The sequence below is a fragment of the Falco punctatus genome, assembly GCF_963210335.1.
Source record: "Falco punctatus genome assembly, chromosome: 9".
Classification (NCBI taxonomy): Eukaryota; Metazoa; Chordata; class Aves; order Falconiformes; family Falconidae; genus Falco; species Falco punctatus.
In genome coordinates this window covers 40805446-40825087 of record NC_137589.1, presented here as the reverse complement: position 1 = coordinate 40825087, position 19642 = coordinate 40805446, and the positions used below count along the sequence as shown (strand labels likewise).

At 63.7% G+C, this 19642-nt stretch overlaps 2 protein-coding genes across 8 annotated transcripts in view; one reads left to right on the top strand and one right to left on the bottom strand.

Moving 5' to 3' along the window:
• The window catches only part of PSD (pleckstrin and Sec7 domain containing), a 47356-nt gene extending 39036 nt beyond the window's left edge, over positions 1 to 8320 (top strand). For all 7 annotated transcript variants that reach the window (XM_080400784.1, XM_080400783.1, XM_080400782.1 and 4 more), the window contains 7 exons: positions 2103 to 2146; positions 3433 to 3611; positions 4320 to 4390; positions 4965 to 5122; positions 5424 to 5568; positions 6214 to 6357; positions 6643 to 8320. In XM_080400784.1, coding sequence (XP_080256910.1) covers positions 2103 to 2146; positions 3433 to 3611; positions 4320 to 4390; positions 4965 to 5122; positions 5424 to 5568; positions 6214 to 6357; positions 6643 to 6882 — 981 coding nt within the window. In that variant the 3' untranslated portion in view covers positions 6883 to 8320. The remainder of the gene's footprint in view (positions 1 to 2102; positions 2147 to 3432; positions 3612 to 4319; positions 4391 to 4964; positions 5123 to 5423; positions 5569 to 6213; positions 6358 to 6642) is intronic.
• Positions 8321 to 8730: 410 nt separating this feature from the next.
• On the bottom strand, positions 8731 to 19481 carry NFKB2 (nuclear factor kappa B subunit 2). The gene is made up of 24 exons (XM_080400798.1): positions 19384 to 19481; positions 16450 to 16643; positions 15498 to 15542; positions 14865 to 14943; positions 14368 to 14408; positions 14167 to 14265; positions 13812 to 13963; positions 13089 to 13195; positions 12787 to 12945; positions 12576 to 12680; positions 12344 to 12429; positions 12080 to 12218; positions 11882 to 12001; positions 11593 to 11775; positions 11281 to 11422; positions 11031 to 11145; positions 10627 to 10834; positions 10369 to 10538; positions 10123 to 10225; positions 9764 to 9984; positions 9573 to 9642; positions 9313 to 9485; positions 9123 to 9234; positions 8731 to 9022 (listed from the first exon to the last, which is right to left on the bottom strand). Exons 2-24 carry the CDS (start codon positions 16492 to 16494, stop codon positions 8904 to 8906), a joined length of 2793 nt encoding a protein of 930 aa, XP_080256924.1. The 5' UTR covers positions 16495 to 16643; positions 19384 to 19481; the 3' UTR covers positions 8731 to 8903.
• Positions 19482 to 19642: the final 161 nt, after the last annotated feature.

Below are 19642 nucleotides of genomic sequence, written 5' to 3'. Positions count from 1 at the left end.
GGCAGCCCCAGGGCCCAGGTTTTTGTAGTGTGGTGCTCTGCTGGACTGTTCTTCAGTCCAGCACTGTGCCATCCAGACCTACTCCTCGAGCATCTTCTGCCATTGGCTTGTTCACCTGGTGTTGAGCAGCCATCCCCTGTGTGGGGCTGGGGGCCTGAGGGCTGTGGTCCCCCTTGGTGCGGTGCCTTGTCCTGCCCTCCAAAATCCCTGTTAGTTGGCTCGTGTCTCCCTTCCATGGGGAGAGGGAGCTGACCCCTCTCTGTATTGCCACTGAGCTGGGTGGAAGCCAAGCCACACATCCCATTCTGCCTGCTCTTTCCAAGGAGCTTTTCTGCAGTTTCTAGTCCCCGCTTCTCAGCATCTTTCAGCTGCATCCCTGGCAGTGACTAAGATCCCTTCCTGTTTCCTGGGGTGACTCCTTGTCATCTGCAGTCCTCTGACATGCATGCTTCTACCCCTGCTCTGCTTCCAGGTTATGTTCTACAGGACTATTGTGTTGGGGTTTTTTGCACCACGTTCTTCTCTAGGTCCCTTTGCAACCTGTGCTCCTCCGGCTGCCTTGCTGCCAACCCGCTGGTGGGTACCCTCTGCTCACGCCTTGGCATCCTCTGCCCTTCCAGCGCTAGGGCTGCACAAATGGGGCTGGGGTCTAATCTCAGGTGCTGAGGCCCTGAGCCTCCTGTCTCCCCAGCAGACAACTGAATCCTGCTTTCCGCCCACTAGATTGGGGCGATCTTTTTCCTCCTCTGAGAAGCAAGCTGGTGTTGTCCCAGTGTTTCCCTGATGGGGAAGTGCGAGAGGAACAAGGTCCCTGCTCCGTCCTGGCCGCCGCGCCTCCTGGGGAAGTGATGGATGTCCCTTCCCCAGACACCACTGGGGCCTGCCTGCAGGCCGGCTTTCCCGCACCCCTGCACGCCTCCAGTTGTACTTTCTCAGCCACCAGCAAGGTCTCCCAGCAGCAGTCTCCAGCCCAGTGATGGATGCTGACAGCTGCCTGAACAGCCTGTGCGAGACTCGATTATTTTCCTCCAAGGATGATGGCTTCCAGATCTTGCGCTGAAGCTCTCTGCAAGCGCCGTGTTGAAACCCTTTTTGGAGCCTCCCCGTTTGCAGAGCTGTGCTGAGTGCTTCTGGCTTGGTGCCCAGCTCGGGCCAGAGAAACACTTGGGAGTGGGGCCCTGGAGCATCCTGCTGCAAGGGGGGCTCTGCTTGTTCCTGTGCTGAGGTGCAGGCAGCAGGTCCTGCCTTGCTCAGCTCGGTGGTGTTTGGGTCCCCAGGGAGGGAAGGGTGCTTGGGGAATGCTGGGGAGGGGGTAGGAACAGACCTCAGCCACCCCAGGCCACAGCTGCCCAGCAGTCAGCAAACACCCATCCTGCCTCCACCAGCCACAAGGTCCTCTGAGGGCCTGGTGAGTGACAGCGTGATGGTGGCTTTGCAGGTCCAGGGCCAGCTCAGCGCTGAAGTCTCTCCCGAAGCCTACATGTGCTGCCACGGGAGCATTGCATCACGGCAGCACACCGGGTGCTGCCCTGAGCCCATCTCTGCCAGCCCAGCACAGGTGGCTGATGGCAGGGGGGTCACTGGCTGTGGTGTGTTGTGACCTGGAGCTGCTGGGGACCCTGGAGCAGGCTGAGGTCCTGCTGAGCAGGGTGCCGACACGCACCATTGAAGTCTGGCCTGAAAGCTTGCTCTCCTGTGGCCCAGGTCGCCTGAAGGCTGTCACTTTGGCCAGCCTGGGACACCTTGGTGTGGGGAGAAGCGGCTCTCCCAAGCAATTGGAAATGTTTGGTGCACCTCGCCATCATGCTGCTAATGCTGTGCCACCATCACGGGCAGGTGGAGAGGGAGAGGAGGCAGCCAGGGCCATCCCCGGTCTGTGCCTGGGGTGGATGGGGGCTTGCAGGTCCTGTGGTGCCCAGGAGAAGGTGTCTGTAGCCCTGAAGCAAGGTCAGCTGGCTGGCCGAGCCAGGAGATTAACTGACCTGGGGTTGCCTTAACCTCCAGTGTCCCTGAGCAGTCCTGGCATGCCCCCTGCACCCCCCAGCGCAGCTCCCCTGACCCAGCAACGCTCTCCTCCTGACCCCCTGCTCTTCTCTCTTCAGGCTCTGTATGGCTCCATCAAGAATGAGAAGCTGCAGTGGGCCATGTGAGTATCCCTCCAGGGGATGCTGCCACCCGGTGCTGGGTGGGCAGCGGGGCTGGCCGGTATGGGGAGGGGGGAGGCTTCCTTGCCCCTGCTGCCTGCCCGCTGCAGCATTGCTCTGCCCCAGAGGCTGCATCAGCAGTGGCACTGCAGGATGGGTGCTCCTGCGAGGATGTGGGCGGGAGAGGGAGCTCAGGCTGGCTGGGGTGGGCCGGGGGTGCAGGTGGTGTACCCCGGGCTGCCCTCAGCACCTCCACCGGGATGTCCTCCCCGGCACCCTGGGGGGAGGCCGGCTCCCGTGGCTTTGGTGTTGCTTCACGCCTTGGCGGCTGCGCCTGGGGTGGAAGCGGGCAGGCTGGGGGGGCCGTGGCTGTGCCAGGGCCCCGCAGGGTGCCCGCACCCTCACCCACAGCTGCCATCTCCCGCAGCAGGAGCGGCAGGGCCCGCGCTGCGGGGATTAATCAGCCCGGCGGTACCGCCAGCGCTGAGCCAATGGCTCGGGCTGCTGCCATGGAGACACCGGCAGATGCTGAGGGGTTTAATTAGCAGCGAGCGGGTCTGAGGGAGGGGGGAGGCAGCAGCTCTGGGCTCCCACATCTTCCTGCGGGGAGGGGGGAGCGGCAGCGGTGCAGCCTGCCCGCAGCAGCCCGCCTGCCTGCAGCACCGGGCCGTGACCTGGAGGGAAGCTTGCCACCAGGGCTGCCAGCATCCTGCCCACACCGAGGGCTCCTTACCGCCGGGTCCCTGCAGCCCTTTGCTGGTGGCTTTGAGCCCTGTAGTCCGGTTGCTGCCCTCGAGGTGTGGGGACAACAGCCTGGGTCTCTCTTTAGGGGGGGTTTCTTTTTAGACCTTCTCTCCTGCCTGCTGGGAACCTGCAAGCCCATATGTCACAGGCCAGGGGGCTGTGGTAGTGCCAAGCCCCAGGGGGCTGCTCCTTCATGGCCCTTGGTTCATCAGCCTGGCTGGCATCAGTCTCAGCCCTGTCCAAAAAGGCTCCTCACTTCCTGGGGCTGCCCGCCCCCCTTCAAACCAGCAACAGACACCCCGATGCCTTGTCTTTTGAGGGGCCAGGCAGCACCACAGCTGCCTAGAGGAGCAGAGGCGCAGAGGCATGGCTGGGTTTGTGATGCTTGCTCATGGTGATGGCAAACTGCTCAGCCTGGTCTGCTGCTCCTGGCCTCCCTTTCAGAAGCCAGGCCTAAAAGTGGCACTGGCAAGTGGGAGGCTTGGTGCTTGCTGTCCCCATCGAGGCAACAGACCCTTTCCCCACCCCAATCTGTGTCTGTCAGAGATGAAGAGGAGCTGAGAAAGTCCCTCTCGGAGCTGGCAGACCCCAACCCGAAATCCATCAAGCGCATCAGCAGCTGTAGTAACCCCTTTCTGGACTTCTCCCAAGACTCCAGCATTGCAACCTACAAGCATGGACTGTTAGTGCGCAAGATCCACGCTGATCCTGACTGCAAGAAAAGTAGGTGCCTGGGAGCCTGCAGGGGCGAGGGGGATGCTGAGCAAGTGGGTACTGGTGCATTCCAGAAACCCAGTGGGGAGCAGGGCAGAAGTCACTATATGACATCAAACTGTAGCATCATGCCAGCCTCCAGCATTGGCCCCTGACTGGCTGGCTGTGCCAGGCAAAATTCAGCTGGGAAGGGGGCAGGCAGGGAAGGTGGGGTGGGCTCCCCAGGGGATACACCCTTGCCATGGGATGGCAGGGATGAAGGAAGGGGTTGCACAGTGGGCTGCTGCTGGTTGGGCCATTTCCACCTTAAAATCCCCTCTTAAGCCCTGGCCATCTAATGCTGCCTTGATCGCCTTGATCTGATTAGATCGAGAGCCAGCATTACCTGGCAGGCAGCACCGCCTCATCCCCATCCCTGTCCCCGAGCAGGGAGGCAGCAGTGAAGCTGAGTGGCAGGGTGGGCGGCGAGGCGGGGAGCGCAGTGGTGCTGGCCTCAGCAGGCGCCAGGCACCCCCCCTGCCAGCAACACCATCTGCCAGCCACGTGGCCAGCATGGGCTCAGGTGCATGGGGACAGTCCTGGCGTGGCACCCATCCCCGGGGTGGGGTGACGTGTGTGTCGTGGCAGGCCTGGCTGGAGGAGGACAGGGGTGGGTGGATGCCTTCCCCCTGCTTGGCGTTGGGGCTGATGTCTGGGCTGCTCTCTCCTCCCTGGCAGCACCCCGAGGGAAGCGCGGCTGGAAGCCCTTCCACGCCATCCTGAAGGGGATGATTCTCTACCTGCAGAAGGTAGGCAGCAGCGGGGCCACCCACGTCTGTGCCAGGGAGGGGGATTGTCCCCAACCCGGGGGGAGGTCACAGCAGTCCCTACAACAGCAAGAGAGGGGATGCAGTGCACAGCATTGCAAAGCCTGCCCTAAGCAGACTCAGCACCGTGCCTTCTTGAGCCATTGCTTGCAGACCTGGTGGCATCCCTGTTCCCGGGCTGCTGAGGCTCAGCCTGGGCAGCGAAAGGCTGCTGACCGAGGGCCCTGCATGTGAGGGCTTGGCTGGGGAGGGAGGAGACCCCAAGGTCTCTACCTAGGGCGGGGGGGCTGTCTCACATCCAGTTACCTGCAGGCATACACGCTGCAGGGCAGCAGGGAACAGCCACCATGCTGTTGCCCAGCTGTGTACCCAGACTGGGCAGTGTCTCCCCGTGGTGCAGCATGAGTTGGAGGCAGAGCCCACCGCAGCCTGGTGGAGGGTGATCTCCAACCCCCTCCCACTGCCAGTGCTTGCCTGCAGTTCCCACGGCCTCATAGAGCTGACTCACAGTGGGGTGCATCCCTAAGCCGGCTCTGAAACACCCCGTGATTTGCAGGAGGAGTATAAGCCAGGGAAGGCACTGGTGGAAGAAGAGCTGAAGAATGCTATTAGCATCCACCACTCGCTTGCCACGCGGGCATCTGACTACAGCAAGCGACCCAATGTCTTCTACCTCAGGACAGCTGACTGGAGGGTCTTCCTCTTCCAAGCACAGTGAGTCCCCCAGGATCGCCGGCTGAGCCCCATGCTGGGGCACAGGGGCTTGTCTGACTGGAGCAGAGGGTGGGATGGGGCCACGTTGTGCTCTCCTGTCCTGGCCCTTTCTGGGAAGAAAGGGACCCGGTGTCAGCGCTGTGCTTTGCCTGGCTCCTCTTCCCAGCCTGGTGGGCTCGCCATGGCCTGAGTCACTAGAAGCAGAGCCCCAGGGCCAGGCTGGGGGACCCAGATCTTGTCTGCAGGGATCCCTCTGTCTGTGACACTTGAAGCCCAGATGTGGCTTGGCCTTTCTCCCCAGGAACCCTGAACAGATGCACTCATGGATCACGCGCATCAACGTGGTGGCAGCCATGTTCTCTGCACCCCCCTTCCCTGCAGCTATCGGCTCCCAGAAGAAGTTCAGCCGCCCGCTGCTGCCCAGCTCCTGCACCAGGCTGTCCCAGGTGGGCCAGGGTGTGGGCGCAGCCAGGAGCAGGGGACAGACCCCGGGGTCTGCTGGTGGCACGGTCCCCTGTGGAGGGACCTGTGTGGTGCCACACACCCAGCTGCATCCCAGCAGGGTGCAGGGCCAAGGGAGCATGGCCAGGGAGACATGGAGTGAGGGGGTGCTGAGGCTGGGGGTGGGTGGCGAGACCTTGTTCCAGCGGCGGGGATGGGAGACAGGCAATGGAGACACATCATGGAGGAGAAACGCGGTCCCATGCTGTGGCTTGCAGGGTCCTGCCAGGGCCAGGACCTTGAAAGGCGACCGGCCAGGGGGATTAGCTGGTGCTCACGCGTGCCAGGGCAGTTATTCATAGAGCAGAAAGGATTAAAAAAAAGCAGCAGCCTAGTTTTAGAGGGGATTAAATTCTTCTGCTTTAAGACTGCAGTCAGCCCCCCACAAGGCAGGAGCAGATTGCCCCCAAGGGCCTGTGCTTTTGCCTGCCATTTTCAAAAACAAAACAAACAAACCCAGGAGCAGAAGCTGAGATCCCAGCTGCACCTAGGAGGGAAAAAAAACTGTTCTGGCCCCAACTGGCTCGTGCTCCTGGTGGGGCAGAGCACAGGGCAGGGCAGGACACTGATGTGACGCCACCCTTGCCCAGGAGGAGCAGGTGAAGAGCCATGAGACCAAGTTCAAGACAATGTCAGCGGAGCTGCTGGAGCATCGCTCCTCACTGCCAGAGAAGAAGGTGAAGGGCAAGGAGTACGAGGAGCTGAAGCAGAAGGAAGAGTACCTGGAGTTTGAGGTGAGCTGGGAGACCTGCCCCTCTGCCCCCAGCCCCTCTGCCCCCAGCCCCTCTGCCCCCAGCCCCTCTGCCCCTGCCTGCTTGGCCATCCTGAGTGATGGGACACCCCCAGTCCCCCTGTCCCCATCGGCTGAAGTGCACTGCCATGGTCCAGGACCACAAGCATCCCCTCTGTCCTGGGATGCTGGCCAGGTGGAGGGATCATGAGCATCCCCCCACCCTGGGCTGCTGGCTGAGGGGCAGCACCCAGCTCACTGACCCCTCTTGCTGCACTGTTCTCCCCAGAAATCCCGCTATGGCACCTATGCCATGCTGCTACGGGCCAAGCTGAAGGCCGGCTCCGAGGACCTGGCAGCATTTGAGTCTACCCTCTTTGACACAGCAGGCGGGGAGGATGATGGCCTGAAAAAATCTCGCTCCAGCCCCTCGCTCAATGCAGAGCCCTCTGGCACAGCCACCAAGGTGAAGCGCAACATCTCGGAGCGCACCAGCCGCCAGCCCCCTGGCCACCCCCAGAAGTCATAGGCAAGGGGTGTCGGGCACCTGCGCTGCAGCTCCTGTCCCCCCGGCACCAAGGTAGAGGCCACATGCCTGCCGAGACCCTGCATGAATCCGTCCATCTGTGGCATGAGCTGGGGGTTGACAGCCCTTCCCAGACCGCCAGCACCAGCCATGCAGGGCCACGGCCCCTCTGCTGAAACAGTGGCAGAGCAGGACAGTCCCCAGTCCTGGCCTACGGGAGCTGCCACACAGTCAGCCCCATCAGACTCGTTCCTGTCCCTCTTTGTCCTGCACTTGGCTGCAGGACCCAGTACCCCAGCCTGGGGAGGGCGAACAACTGAAACCCACCCACTAGGCTCAATTCTTCAGTGGTTTTAAAAAAAACCAAAAAACAACAAAAAAACACCAAAAAACAAACAGGACAAAAATGCAGCAAAACAAAGCCAGCGGCCACTTCTCCAGCTCCGTTGTGCCAGGGGGAGCAGAGGGGAGGGGGCCAGCCCTGGCCTGTCCCTGTTCCTGGGACTGGGAGCCAGGGGAGCCAGGGTGATGGCACCTGGCCCCCTCCCTGCCACCCCAGCCACCTCTGCACCCTCCCTGCTTTCTTACAACTTTTGAACAGTTTTTGTGATACAGTTTTGCACTTTTTAGTACCAGATCGAGCTGACCACCAGGGAGGGTTGTTTTTTGGGGGGGGCTACTTTTGATGCTTTTGGGGAACTGTTTAAAAAAAACAAACCACAAATCCAGCCATGTCCTGTAGGCACTGCACTCTGGGGTAAGAGGTTTTTTACATGGACTTAGGGGGAGACCCAGCCTCCCCGCCACCCCCTGCAGCAAGCTGAGCACGGGCTCCTGTGTGTGCTGCTGCCTCTTCCCCCACACCCGCTGGGCACCAGTAACCCTTCAGAGAGAGACAGCCCTGTGCCCACTGAGGCCAAGGAGGCAACCTTGGGATGGCAGCACCCATTGCTGCACTTGTGGCTGTATGAGGGGGCTGATGCACCAATGCTTCCTGACCCCCCCGGCAGCTTGGACCAGTCCTGTTTGTACCGCCTGGGTGTGAGCATCGTACCTGGGGCATGTTGGGCAGCAGTGGGTAAGTACTCCTGGGGGGAGGTGGACCCTGAAGCTGGGGGTCCTCACTGCCATATGGGCTGGAGCCAGCTTACCTTCCTGTGCCGCTTCTCAAAGGCAAGGCCACGGGGCCCTCGGAGGCTGCCAGCAAAGCCCGGCCTGCAGTGCTGCGAGGTTCTCATGCTGCAGCAGCGGTGGTGCAGCCCCCTCCTCGGCTGTGGGCTCCCTCCGTGCCAAGGTGAGGGGCAGGCTGAGGCAGCCCTCACCACCCCGGGGTGGGCTGAAGGATGCTTGTCGGGTGCGAGGTGGCACAGGAGTGCCCAGGGTGTGCAGGGAGGGGTCCAGGGACCGCGGAAGGGCAGCAGGTGGGGGGCTGGCAAACGTGCTGCTCTCGGCTGCCCAGGACCCAGCTGGTTTCAGCACTGACTTTGCGAATGTGTCAAACTTTTTATTCTGCTCTTTTGAGCCTATTGCAAAAAAAAAAAAAAAAAAAAAAAAAAAAACAGAGAGAGAGAGAAAAAAATTCCCCCCTTGCCCCAGGTGGCTCGGGGGAGAAAAACCTTTGTACAGCTTCTTCTCTCGGTTACTGAAGTAAAACTCGCTCTTCACTTCTTGTGTGCACCGTGGTTTCTCCCCCACGGCTGAGGACAGCCCCCACATGGAGGGGTGCTGAGGAGGGGGCTGGCAGCTGCCTCCTTGCTGCTGGACTCCCAGCCCCAGGCAGGGCTCAGGGCAGAGGGAGGGGGTTAGTGCCCGCTGGCTCAGGGCAGGGCTGGAGAGAGGGAGGGCAAAGGCTAATGGAAACTGTCCCTTTATTCAGAAAAGGGACCATTAAATAAGAGCAGAGAGGGGCAGGAGCTGGCTGCATCCCATACCCCCTGAGTCCAGGCAGCCAGACCCCAAGTCCAGAAGGCACTTGTGTGGGCAGCGATGTGGCCCCCCTGGGCAGGCGTGGGGGCTGCTGCCCCTCAGTGCACCTGTGGCTGCTGGCTGTGGGGCAGCTCACCCCCCTGCCCCGGCTTCAGGGCCAGCGTGGGCACCTCCTCCTCCACCGACTCGCTGCCGTAGGCACTGTCTTCCTTCAGCTCTGCAAAGCAAGCCCCGATGCCATCAGCGATTGAGGGTCATGGGGGCAGCAGGGGACACCACACACACACACACGCCCCAGCCCCCCTCACTCCCTGTACCTGTGCTTTGCAGCTTCTCCAGGGCCTCAGTTTTGTGGAGCATCCTCACAGCCTTGCGGAGCCCCATGGAGTCCAGGGCCTCCAGCAGCCCCTCGAGGCTGCCCCCCGCCAGCTGCAGAGAGAGGGCACTGAGCAGGGCCAGCAGCCAGGCAGGCGGGGAGGGACAGGGGCACCCTGGCCAGGCACTGACCTCGTAACTGCGCAGGAGGCTGACGCTGGGCGAGGGGGTGTCCTTGTAGGTCTCCACTAGGCTGCAGAGCCCCAGGCGCTTGGCCAACTCGATCCAGTCCGACCCGCTGCAGTCCTGGTTGAGCAGCTGCTCCAGCCCCTGCAGTGCCTCGCTGTCCAGCGACAGGACCTTCCCTGCGCGGGAGAGCTGCCCCCATCACACGCTGCCCAGCCCTGAGGCCGCAGGGTGCCCGCGCTTTTGGGGGGAGAGGGGCTGCTCACCTGGCCGGGGGGCAGCAGGCAGCTCTGCCTCAGGGCCCTGCTGGGATGCCTGCAGCAGGATCTCCCGCACCTGCAGACAGACACACGGATGTCAGCATCCTCCAAAGCACCAGCCACGTCCCGGGATACAGAGGGACATGGGCATCCTCACAGGAGCAGCTCCCAGGGGTTTGTCCCGCTCCACCATGCACCTTCTGGCTCCGAGTCAGGTCCAGGGGCGTGTGGCAGCGGCGCTGCCTCTGCTCTGCCTGCCGCCCCTCTGCGGGGGGCTCGGGCTTGGTGACGCATGCCACGGTGGGGGCTGGCTCCCCCAGCTCCATGGCCAGCTCCTGCTCCTCGGGGTCGGCATCCGTGTCACTGCTGGCCTCAGACAAGGACACAGGCTCATCGTTCTCGCACAGCACATCTGCCCCTGTCAGGGAAGGGTGGACTGAGCCCCCAAAAGGGAGGGCTGGCCCAGAGGTCTGCCCAGACCCCTGCCCACGGGCACCCCCCGAGGCAGGCAGCCCCGCGGGGGTGGGAAGGGAGACGAGGGAGGGCAGCACCTTACCAGCTTTGAGGAGCAGTTTGGTGAGGGTGGGGGAGCCCAGGCCCGCAGCCAGGTGCAGGGGGGTATTCCCCGCAAAAGTCCGGCTGTTGACATCTGCTCCCAGCTATGGAGAAAGGCGCGAGCCTGTGAGGATAGGCTGCCTCCCGCCCACCCCGTTACCTCAAGACCACAAGGGACACCCTGACCTCTGCCAGGGCTGTGCCCCATCCCCATCCCACAACCACCAGCCCACCAGCCCTCCTGTACCTTCTTCACCAGGTGGGTGGCCATGTTCAGGTTCTCCATCTCCACGGCCAGGTGCAGCGGGGTCCTCCCGCCCTGCCTCTCCACCGCATTCACGTCTGCTCCCTTCCTGACCAGCAGGTCCAGGCAGGCCAGGCTCTTTGCCTTCACAGCCAAGTGCACAGGCAGGAGGCCTGCAACAGAGGCAGAGGCTCAGCAGCCCTCCAGCCCAGCCCATGGGATGGCACCACCAGCTTCCCATCGTCTCCCAGCCCCACGCACCATGGAAATTGGGCAGGCGGAGCAGGTAAGGGGCAGCCGAGCCCAGATGGGCCAGCAGCGTCCTCAGCATCTCTTCATCGCCAGCCTGGAGCGCCAGGTGCAGCAGGGAATTGCCGTAGCGGTCCAGCAAGGTGGGGTCAGCACGAGCTTGCAGCAGGAGCTGGACCACTTGGGGCTGCTTGGTGATGACTGCCAGATGCAGCGGCGTCTGCAAGACAGCAGCACCCCCTCAGTAGCACTCTCAGGAGGAGCCAAGTCCTGCACCGCCACCCTGGCCAGCAGGGCTGCACTGTGCTCAACGCTGCAGCCTCCCCGCAGCAGGAGCAGCAAAGGGGGCCCTCAGGACCAGGAGATGGGGGTGAGGCCCACGCAGAGGAGAACCAGCTGCTCTGGGAAACCTGTACCTGCTGCAGGTTGTTGGAGATGTTGATGATCTGCTGGCTGGGGATGCTAATGATGACCTCAATTAGCTGCTTGATCACAGCTGTCTGCTCATGGATAACAGCAAGGTGCAAAGGCCTGCAGAGAGAGTGGGATGGCCCCTGGCTCAGCTCCACGCTTCTCCCTGCCACCTCCCACCCCCTGGAGCCCCCGATAGCTCTGATGGCCAACAAGGCTCCCACGCTCTCCCCCCCCAAGCCCTCGTGCACTCACGTGTCCCCATTCTCGTCCTGCGATGCAGCCAGGTGCCTCTGGACTGCCAGCAGCATGCGGGGGTCAGCGGTGACCGAGTAGTCGAGCAGGGCATGGGCATTGCGACGGGCCAGCGCCAGCATCCACAGCTGGCACAGCTGGGCTAGGGGGCGAAGCACGATGTCACCCCCAGGAGCAACAGCCCCATCCACCCTCCTGCATCCTGCCCCGGGCATGGAGGAGAGCAGTGCCCAGCCCCGCAAGGTCCCCAACCCGTGCCACCTCTCCCAACCAACACCCCCCAGCCCTTGCTCCAGTGTAGCCCCTTCCTACCATGCTTCTGCAGCTCCTTGCAGTACATGCTCTCCGCGGGCGCCTGCCTGTCGCTCCCAGGACCCTCTGCCTCAGGGCCCTTCATCTGCACACCCCCCTGGTAGCCTCCCACGGGGTGGGGGCCAGGCGAGTAGATGCTGTTGTAGGCCAGCCCGGGGGAGTAGGGGAAGCTGAGGTTCCCACCTGCAGAGCAAGGAGGGGGGCAGGTGAGGCCAGAGGGAAGTGGGGAGCCCCCAGGGCCAGGCTGCAGCTGTCTGAGCAGGGAGGGGGAAGACGCATCCCCACTCACCTCCTCCAGAACCGAAGCCCCCAGCCCCGCCGCCAGCACCCCCCATGTGTGAGCCCCCACCAAAGTGCTGTGGAAATTGAGGCAGAACTTTCTTGCGCTTCCTCTCTACTTCTTCCTTATCTGCGGGGAGAGAGGGGCAGCAGGGTGAGGGGCAGCCCTGGCGGCAGAGGGCACGCCAGCCTGCTGGGGGGGGCTCACCTTCCACCACGGGGTAGTAGGTGAACTGCTTGGAGTCGCTCACGTCACCCCCCCGCTTCCGCTTCAGCTGCAGGAAGACGGTGACAGGGCGGTCGATCTTGGGCTTGTGGTAGGGGGGTGTGCGGAAGACGATGGCGTACTGCGGGCAGGACAGATGGACGTGGGGTCCCGCTCCTCCCTGGAGCTAGGGATGGGGCTCCCCCACCACACAGGGCACCCGGCTGCCCCATGGCACAGCAGGACGCCCCTTCACCTCCCTCGTACCTGCTTGTGCACGTCAGTGGGGGAGAAGTCCCCAAAAGCCTGCCAGCCGTTCTCATCATCCTCATAGAAACGCACCTCGATGTCATCTGGGGAGAGAAGGGATGCTGGCACCACCTGTCCCCCTGCCCCAGCCACGCTCCAGGGGCCGCAGACCCCTGCCCACCCAGGGGCTTCAGATGGCTCCTGCTGCAGCCCCTTCCAGAAGGTCCTGGCTGGAGGGAACAGCTTTTACCTTTCTGAACTTTATCACACAGCAAGTAGACCTCGTCCCCTCCCCGCACAGAGCCTGCTGTCTTATCCATCCGTGAGATCTTCAGGTTGGAAGCTCCTGGGGACTCTGCAGAGCAAGAGGAGGCGTTGGGAGCCAATACGGCAGACAGAGCATCCCTCTCCTCCTCCGCCCATCCTGCCCCACCCCCTCCCCGGCCCGGCCCTGCACTCACTGCTGTCGTGGATGGGGTCTGAGATGACGGGCTGGAGGGCCAGTGTGAAGTTCCCGCTGCTGTCGCGGAGGTAGGCAGTGAAGCGCAACCGCACGATGCTCAGGTCCATCACCTTCTTCAGCTCCTTCGCTTCCAGCTCGATCTCACGCAGCTCCGCTTCTGCCAGGGCAGGGGGAGATACTGTCAGGCTAGGCAAGGGGATGGGGCTCCAGGGTACGCCACATGCCCCCTCCCAGTGCCACGCTAACCCCCAGCTGCCACCTCGGGGTGCAAGATCCCCTGAGCTCCCAGGCTGCCCTCACCCGTCAGCATGTGGCTCCTGTTGCGCATCTTCTGCTGCTTCAGCTTTTCCTTCATGATCTCCATCATATTCTTCTTGGTGACATGCAGCACACCCAGGTTGCTGAATCTGGAGGAGAAGAGGGATCCCACTGGGATCTGGGAGCAGCCGGCTTGGGGGGCACCAGGCTCCTGTGGCCAGAAAGGAGCTGAGCAAAGCACAGAGCGGTGACACTCAGGCAGCAGGGGGGCAATGTGCGCAGGGCATAAAAGTGGTGCGCAGCAACCACGCCAGAGAGGAAAGGAGCCCAGGAAAGAGCTGGCTGGGAAACTCCGGCCTCCCGCAGGTGACAAATCCAAGCGGGGGGACCAGGAGTGCTGGAGACATGCAAACAGGACCAGACTGAGCCAGCAGCCAGGGCTGGATGTGTAAGAGCAGCTGCAGTAGTTGCTGAATAACCCCATGACTCGGGCTGGCCTCAGAAGTCACCTGCGAAGCTGGGGAGCTGCAACCCCGAGGACAAGAAGCCCAGAACAAGCTGCACGTGCCGGACCCAGAGCCAAGCAAAATGCTCAGAGGGGACAGAGCTGTACCCATGACCTTGCCTAAACCCACCCCTGGCCCCATCCAGCAAACCCAGCTCCTGGATGCACTAACCCCCTCTCCTTGCCAGCCTGAAAGTTGCAGCCAGACCCCCGCCCCCCCGCGTGGGCAAGAGGCCACCTCGGGTCTCCCTCACACGTACTGAGCCGTCATATCCTTGGGTCCGACGATGGCGACACAGTTGCCAGCCTCGTTGCACTGTTTGCCCACCAGGCTGTGGGCGTGCACACGGGGAGGGTCGCTGTGCGTCACCAGGTCCACCTCGATCCGGGCCATCCCCGTGTAGTTGCAGATCTGCAGGGAGAAAGGAGATGGGGATCAGGCACAATGACCCGGCAATCTGCAGGACTCTCCACAAACCCCTGCTACCACTCCCCACAGCCACCCCCACTCCTGTCGCAGCCCTCCCACACCTCAGTGCCACGAGACACACAGAGCTCAACACACATCTCCCCTCCTTCCTTCAGAGCACCCTCCCAGTGCTCAGCAGTGCTCACCTTGACGGTGGGATAGGTCTTGCGCCCCTTCTCACTGGATGCTCCTGGCAGCCCCCCATGCGAAGGGCCCTCGCAGCCATACCGAAACCGGAACCCCCGCTGTGGAGGCAAAGAGGGGGTCAGCCAAGGGTGGTCCAAACCTGATGCCATGAGAGCAGAGGGTGACAGCTACACCTGCCCTTACCTGCGTGACATCCTTACCTGCTTTGGCTGCTCGATGATGACAAGGTAGGGACCTTCCACTGGAGGACAGAGAGGAGAGGCACCGGTGAGAAACACAGAATAACCAAAGTACATGCTCCCAGTAAGGATGCTGGAGGTACAGGGACGGTGCTGAAAGTGAGGTGACCCCTGTTCACCCCAGGGGGGTCCTCAGGGCCCCTGGCCCCTCTGCTGTCAGAGCCTAGCCAGCAGCGGCAGTCAGAGTGGCAGGGAGAGGAGGGAAGGGCCAGAGAATGCTCTGGCACTTGGGGAGCCTCCAGGAACCCGTCGCAGCCCCACCTCAGGTCCCTGGTAGGTGAAGCAGCAGGGCCAGACTGAACAGACCCCGTCCCAGTGGCACAGGGCAGGGATTCCCAGCCAGCCCACAGTGGGGCCAGTGAGGGTGCTGCTGGGAACTACAGGGCATGAGTCAGCCTGTTGGGAAACCCCACTGTAGCCAGGGACCCCCGGGAGGGCACAGCCAGAGGGGCCCTTACCCGTCTCCATCAGAGGCTCCTTCTGCTCCATCATGTGGGAGCCAAAATTGAAGTCATCATAGTCAATCCCATCCAGGCACTGGGCGACGGGAAGGAAGATGAGTGGTAAGTGTGTTGGGGCTGGAATCCCCAGTTGCCCTGGCAGGCAGGCACAGACCCCCCCATCTCCCACCCTGGGGGGGGGCACTCTGGCACAGACCCCCATTGCCCACCTTGGGGGGGGGGGCAGGCAGGGATCCCCCGTCCCTCCCAGGGAAGAGGGGTGAGCCGGTGCAGACACCTCGCTGCCCACTCCTAGGGGCACCAGCAGACCCTCCCTTTGCCCACCTTGGGGGCAAGCACAGAGCCCCCTCTCCCACCACGGGGGCAGGCACAGACCCCTCCACTGCCCACCCTGGCGGTGGACACAGATCCCCTTTTCCACCCCGGCAGCAGGCACACGCACTCCCAGTGCCCAACCCGGGGACAGGCACAGTCCCCCTCCCCACCGCCCACCGAAGGGACGGGCACAGCCCCCCTCTCCCCCCGCCACCCGAGCGGTCGGGCAGTGGCCCGGCCCAGCCCAGCCCCGGGTCCGGGTCCGGGCTGAGCCTCCCCGCCGGGCCGAGCCGGGCCGGGCCGGGCCGCACTCACGGGCTGGAACTGCTCGTCCATGTCTGCGCGGGGCCGGCCGGCGGCCTGCGGGGAGAGCGCGGGAGTGAGCGGGGCCGGCGGCAGGAAGGCACCGCCGCTCCGGAAAGTCCCTAGAAACCCCGCCGAGCCGGGAAATGACGGGACCGAACGTCACCGCCCCGCCCCGCTCGGCGGCACGGCTCGGTACGGTATGGCCCGGCTCGGCTCGGCTCGGCTCGGCCCGGCACGGCTCGGTACGGCACGGCCCGGCTCGGAGCGGGGCTCGGCACAGCCCGCCTGCTCCCCGCCCGTGCGTTTTGGGCTTCGGGCGGGCTGGAAATGCTGGCGGCCCGTCCCCTGCCTGGCACCCCTGGCGCGCCCGTGCCCCGAGTTCCCCCCCGGGGGGCGCACGGAGGGGTTTGCCCACCCCCCAGTTTCAAGTACCGGTCTCCGCTGAGCCGCCACCGCGCCCTTTCCCAGCAAGACCTGCCGTGCCGCGTGGCTGGAGCCGCCCAGACCCTGCCCCAACCCTGGCTGCAGCCCTGGGACCCCCAGGTCCCCACCCCGCATCACCTCACCTTGAGGGTGCGCCTCCCGTACGGGGGTGTCACCTCCAAGCCCCCCCGAACCCAACCAGGAGCAGCTGCCCCAGAGCCCGGTGTCCCCCCCGGCTGGGGGAAGCTCTCCAGGACCCCGCAGACCCCTGCCAGGCACCCAGAGGGGTGCTCTCCGGCTCCCCGCTTCCCACTTACGCGGCAGCCCCTGCACCCTGCCTGCGGAGAGGGCCTGAGAGAGGCGTTTCCCACCCGCGCCCCCATTCCCTCCTTCCCGCTAGCAAGCGCCTGGTTTCGGAGCGAAGCGCAGCCCCGGCGCTCCCGGGGCGCATCTCCCGGCGCCCCAGACGGGGGCGCTTCCCCACCGGCCCCAGCGAGGCGCAGGCCCCCGCCCCCCCGCGGCAGCGCGCCCCACTCACAGATGGGGCAGCGGCTGGTCTCAGCAACCCATCCAGCCCCAGCATGGTGCGGGAACTGCCGGCTACCCAGACGGGGGTCCTGCTGGGGTCAAGGTCGTCTGCCTGACCTTCGGAAACCACCGGAGCCTTCTAGCAAAGGGGCAGGATCAGAGCAGAGCCTCCGGGCACCGTCCCTTGCTCTGCATTTCTCCTTGCTAAGCAATGGAAAGAAAAAAAAAGAAAAAAACCCCAACCTGTATGTGACTCTGCGGTGCCCTCGTACCATGAATTTCTGAATCAGTGGCTGCTGCAGGTCCCGCTCAGGGGATTTTGGGTGTGTGGGAGAAGAGGGGAAGGAAGGGGATTGTTCAACTCGTGCGTGACTCATATTCTGCAGAAGCTGAAAAGAGCATTTTCAAGGAGATTTTCCAGCCACTCAAGTCCTCCAAAGGGGCTGCCCTGCGGCCTGGGGCCTGAGGCTTTCCCTGGCTGGCCTGTCACCCCAGCACGTGGGGTCCCGGGGGTCTGCAGGTGCAGTGGCGGAGTGCAAGGTGGAAATCCAGCACTGCAAAATGAGGTAGGACCTTCCTCCTGCCCTTCTGCAGGAGCTTCCAAAAGCCAGGGAGCATGGAACTCCCCCTGCCAGCCTGTGGAAAGCAGCACACACTGTCGGGATTCCACTGGACATCCCATCTGGGCACCTCAGCCTGCTACCACCAGTCAGGTATCAATCTGCTAGCACAGATGTCCCAGAGAGGTGAAGGAGGGGACAAACATCCTTCCTCAGTATGCAAAGCACAGCCACCTCAAACACTGCCCACTGAGCCTGCCTGGGGGAGCCCAGGGCTGAAGATGCTGCAGAAGACCAGCCTGTGCCCCTTGAACAGAGCAGCTCCCCTTCTCCAGTGCTGTCAGCCCCATCCCCTCTAGAGGGGTTTTCTCAGCTCACTTATCGCTGCCCTGGACACTTCCACTTGTTGCAGCAAACAGCATGACTAAGGAGCATCGTGGGGTCGTGCCTGCATCTCCCCAGCCCCCACAGCTCAGGCTTGCTCAGGAGGCTGCTGGCCATATGCCTGCGCACTTCCACAGTGCACGTTAGAGGAAGCCCACCTCGCTGGTCCAGCAGAGCTGGAGTGTTGTCACCTGCTTCCTTGTTCCTGGAAAAGTAACCTCCAACCTGCTCTCGAGGTTAAGTCCTGCCTCCTGTGGTGAGCAGCTGTGCCCTTCAGGCCCCCAGAGCCCTGACTTTCCATAGCACACTCAACTTTTATCCCTCATACAACCCAGAAGGGGACCCATCTCCCCCTCCTGCCACCAGCAGCATCCCCTGCTTCATGTTACCCAGTGTGCCTGGCCCGGACCCCAGGCTTGCACACACACTGCAGCCCCCCTTTGCTGGGCTAATTCCTCCCTGTCTTCAGACTCTCCTAGGGCTGAGGAAGGATTCTCCAGGCACTGCTGGGAATGGGGGTGGGGGGAAGAGCAGCACCCTGACTGCAATACACTGCCTGGCACAGCACCAGCTTCCTGCCCCGGCGCACAGCACCTCTGCAGCAGCCTTGCTGGATGGTGCAGCTCCCCGTGCCAGCCAGCCTGCTTCAATTAAGGGCCAGCCGCCGGCAAGCGGCGCGTGTTAAAGCCATTCTTTCGTGCCTGCAGCTCCTTGAACGTGACCTAGTAATGCAGGTGCTATTTTCTTTCTTCCCATGACAGCCGGCTGACTTGCAGAGCTGATGCCCTGAGGGCCAGAGGGAAACGTCCATCCGTCTGCGGTGGGAGCGTTTAGCAGCCATGGGAAAGGGCACTGCAGGGACACAGGCGGTGGCACGAGCACTGCCCTGCTCCCAGCCACCCTGGTGTACAGCTAACGTGTTCCAGCCACCCAGCCGGCTGCTCCTCTAACATGCTACTCCCTGCACATTTTGTTTCCCCCGGGGCCTGCTAATGCCTGCAAATAATGGCCCTAAACACCTGACTTTGCTTTCTGCACAAATCCTGTGCTCTGCTCCATCCCAGGAGCCCAAACAGCTACTGCCGAGGGTCTGGCAAGAGGCTGCTGAGTCCCTCTTGCACAGCGCTCACAGGGACTTTGTCCTGAGATCCTTCCTGGAAATGTGCTGTCAACCTGCAAGCCTGGCAGAGAGGAGCCCCCCGCCCCCAAAAGCTGCCCAAGCCTTCCCCTCCCGACCGCCTGCACCGAGGCTGCTTGTACCTCAGTGTAAGATGCCTTTACTCCCATGGTGGCTACCACGGTGGTTTTGGCAAACCCCAGCCACCCACTGATCTGGTTTTTCTCCTCTAGGGCCGGCACACCAGCCGCTTTGCTGTTGCGTTATGAACCACTGGCTCGGGTTGTCACCCTGTGCCCTCAGAAAACCCCTCCGCGCCAGCCAGGCTCTTGCCGTCTCTCTCCCTGGTTTCCCCTGCGCCCGCAGCCCTTTTGAGGGGCAGCTAGCCGAGCCCCCCCGTGGGGGCAGTTAGCAGCCCCCGGCCGGGGCTCCGGCAGCGCTGGGACAAGAAAATAAGCACCTTGCCCCTGGGTGTCAGCACCAGCCCGGGACTGGCTTTGCGCTCCCCCGCCAGGACAGCAGGTGCCCCCCAGCACCCTCTCCCTCGCAAGAGCGGCCGGGACCGGTGGCCGACGGCTCCGCAGCGGGGAGGGGCAGCGCCCAGCGCTGCACCCCCGAGCCCCACAGCCGCCCCGCCGGCGCCCACCGCCCCAGCGCTCAGGCGGCGGCAGCCGAGGACGAGGAGCTCAGCCCCGGCGGGGCGGGAGCTGCTGCGCACCGCGGGCGGCCAGGCTCAGCACCCCCGCGCCGGGGCCGAGCACACGGGACTCCCCCCCGATGCAAGCAGCCCTGCCCGCTGCCCGCCAGGCCCCCGGCTCCGCCGCGCTCCCCCTGGCCAAGGGGGCACCGGCGCCCCCGGGCCGCCCTCCCCGCAGCCACTTACCTCCAGCACCAGCGCGGCCGCCTCGCCTCGCCCCGGCCGCGGCCCCGGGAAAGTCCCGGCCCGGCTCCTCCTCCCGGGGCTTCCCGGGCGCGGCTCCGCCCCGGCGGGGACAGCGGCAGGGGGCCGGGGCACCCCCCGACGGGACGGGACGGGCGACTCCAGGCTGCCGCATCCCGGGGGAATCCGCTCGGCCGCCACCTGCCTGGCCGAGCCGCGGGGTCCCGGCTGGCCCCCAGACCCGCAGGGCCCCTCGCCCCCG

Bases quoted from the DNA above. Each gene is read 5' to 3' on its own strand.
- NFKB2 (XM_080400798.1), bottom strand. From the start codon at position 16,494: ATGCTGGGGCTGGATGGGTTGCTGAGACCAGCCGCTGCCCCATCT. The intron at 14,266-14,367 runs GTAAGGATGTCA...TTGCCTCCACAG, and splicing joins TCATCGAGCAGCCAAAGCAG to CGGGGGTTCCGGTTTCGGTA. The intron at 9,235-9,312 runs GTCAGTGCCTGG...CTCTCTCTGCAG, and splicing joins GCCTCCTGCGCAGTTACGAG to CTGGCGGGGGGCAGCCTCGA.